At 46.3% G+C, this 1,262-nt stretch overlaps 1 protein-coding gene across 1 annotated transcript; it reads right to left on the bottom strand.

Moving 5' to 3' along the window:
* Positions 1 to 25: 25 nt before the first annotated feature.
* LOC122544997 (protein rapunzel-like) lies at positions 26 to 450 on the bottom strand (the record flags this gene model as incomplete). The annotated part of the gene is given in 2 exon segments (XM_043684227.1): positions 26 to 60; positions 63 to 450. Coding segments are annotated over 2 exon segments (423 nt in total), but the record flags the coding sequence as incomplete, so codon positions are not given.
* Positions 451 to 1,262: the final 812 nt, after the last annotated feature.

Consider the following 1,262-nt stretch of genomic DNA (forward strand, 5'->3'; position numbering starts at 1 on the left):
TATTGTTCTATGTTCTATTCTCTACTTTGCCCATTTTCTCATTCCACTCTCTCTCTTTAATGCCTCTACATCGGTCCCAGTGATAGCGGAGTGTCCCACCAGGGCAATCAGGCCAATGCAGAAGAGCTCCTTGAGACTGCAGCAGAGTTTTTCCATCAGACGCCGGTTCCTCTGGTCATATCGCATGGCAGTTTCCCGAATGGGTTTGCCAAAGATGGCAGAATACCCCATCACTGCATCATAGAGAGTGTGAAGGTTCTGGTCACCTTTAGTCTCATTGAAGTGTGTGAGGAATTCTTCTTTCTCATTCTCCCGGAATTCCGGTTTTGTGTTCAGGATGTCCATGTACTTCCTGAATTGGTTTTTCAGATTCTCCTCAATGGGGAAGAACTGATTATTGACTGTGCTTTGGTCGATAGCCTGAAGCACTTGCTGAATCTGACCTGGAGACTGTTTAAGGAACAATTGCTGCGAGTGATGCACAAATGTGTTCCTCTGAGACAGGCAAGAAGGGGTACATAGAACATCGAAAAATACAGCGCAATACAGGCCCTTTGGCACTCGATGTTGCGCCGATCCAAGCCCACCTAACCTACACTAGCCCACTATCCTCCATATGCCTATCCAATGCCGTTTAAATGCTCATAAAGAGGGAGTGTCCACCATTGCTACTGGCAGGGCATTCCATGAACTCATGACTTGCTGAGTAAAGAATCTACCCCTAACATCTGTCCTATACCTACCACCCCTTAATTTAAAGCTATGCCCCCTCGTAATAGCTGACTCCATACGTGGAAAAAGGTTCTCATGGTCAACCCTATCTAAACCCCTAATCATCTTGTACACCTCTATCAAGTCACCCCTAAACCTTCTTTTCTCCAATGAAAACAGCCCCAAGTGCCTCAGCCTTTCAAATAAGATAAAGGAACCTTGGATGTCGAGAGCGGAGGAGATTCTCATCAAAAGAAAGAAGGCAGCTTACGTAAGGTGGAGGGAGCAAGGGTCGTGCTCAGCTCTGGAGGATTACAGGCAGGCGAGGAAGGAGCTCAAAAATGGTCTGAGGAAAGCCAGGAGGGGGCACGAGAAAGGCTTGGCAGGAAGGATTAGGGAGAATCCAAAGACATTTTACATGTATGTGAGGAATAAGAGAATGATCAAAGAAAGAGTAGGGCCGTTCTGGGATAGCATAGGGAACTTGTGTACAGAGTCTGAGGAGGTAGGAGAAGCCTTAATTGAGTTTTTTGCTTCTGTCTTTACTAAAG

Source organism: Chiloscyllium plagiosum, unplaced genomic scaffold (genome assembly GCF_004010195.1).
Source record: "Chiloscyllium plagiosum isolate BGI_BamShark_2017 unplaced genomic scaffold, ASM401019v2 scaf_90579, whole genome shotgun sequence".
NCBI classification, from domain to species: domain Eukaryota; kingdom Metazoa; phylum Chordata; class Chondrichthyes; order Orectolobiformes; family Hemiscylliidae; genus Chiloscyllium; species Chiloscyllium plagiosum.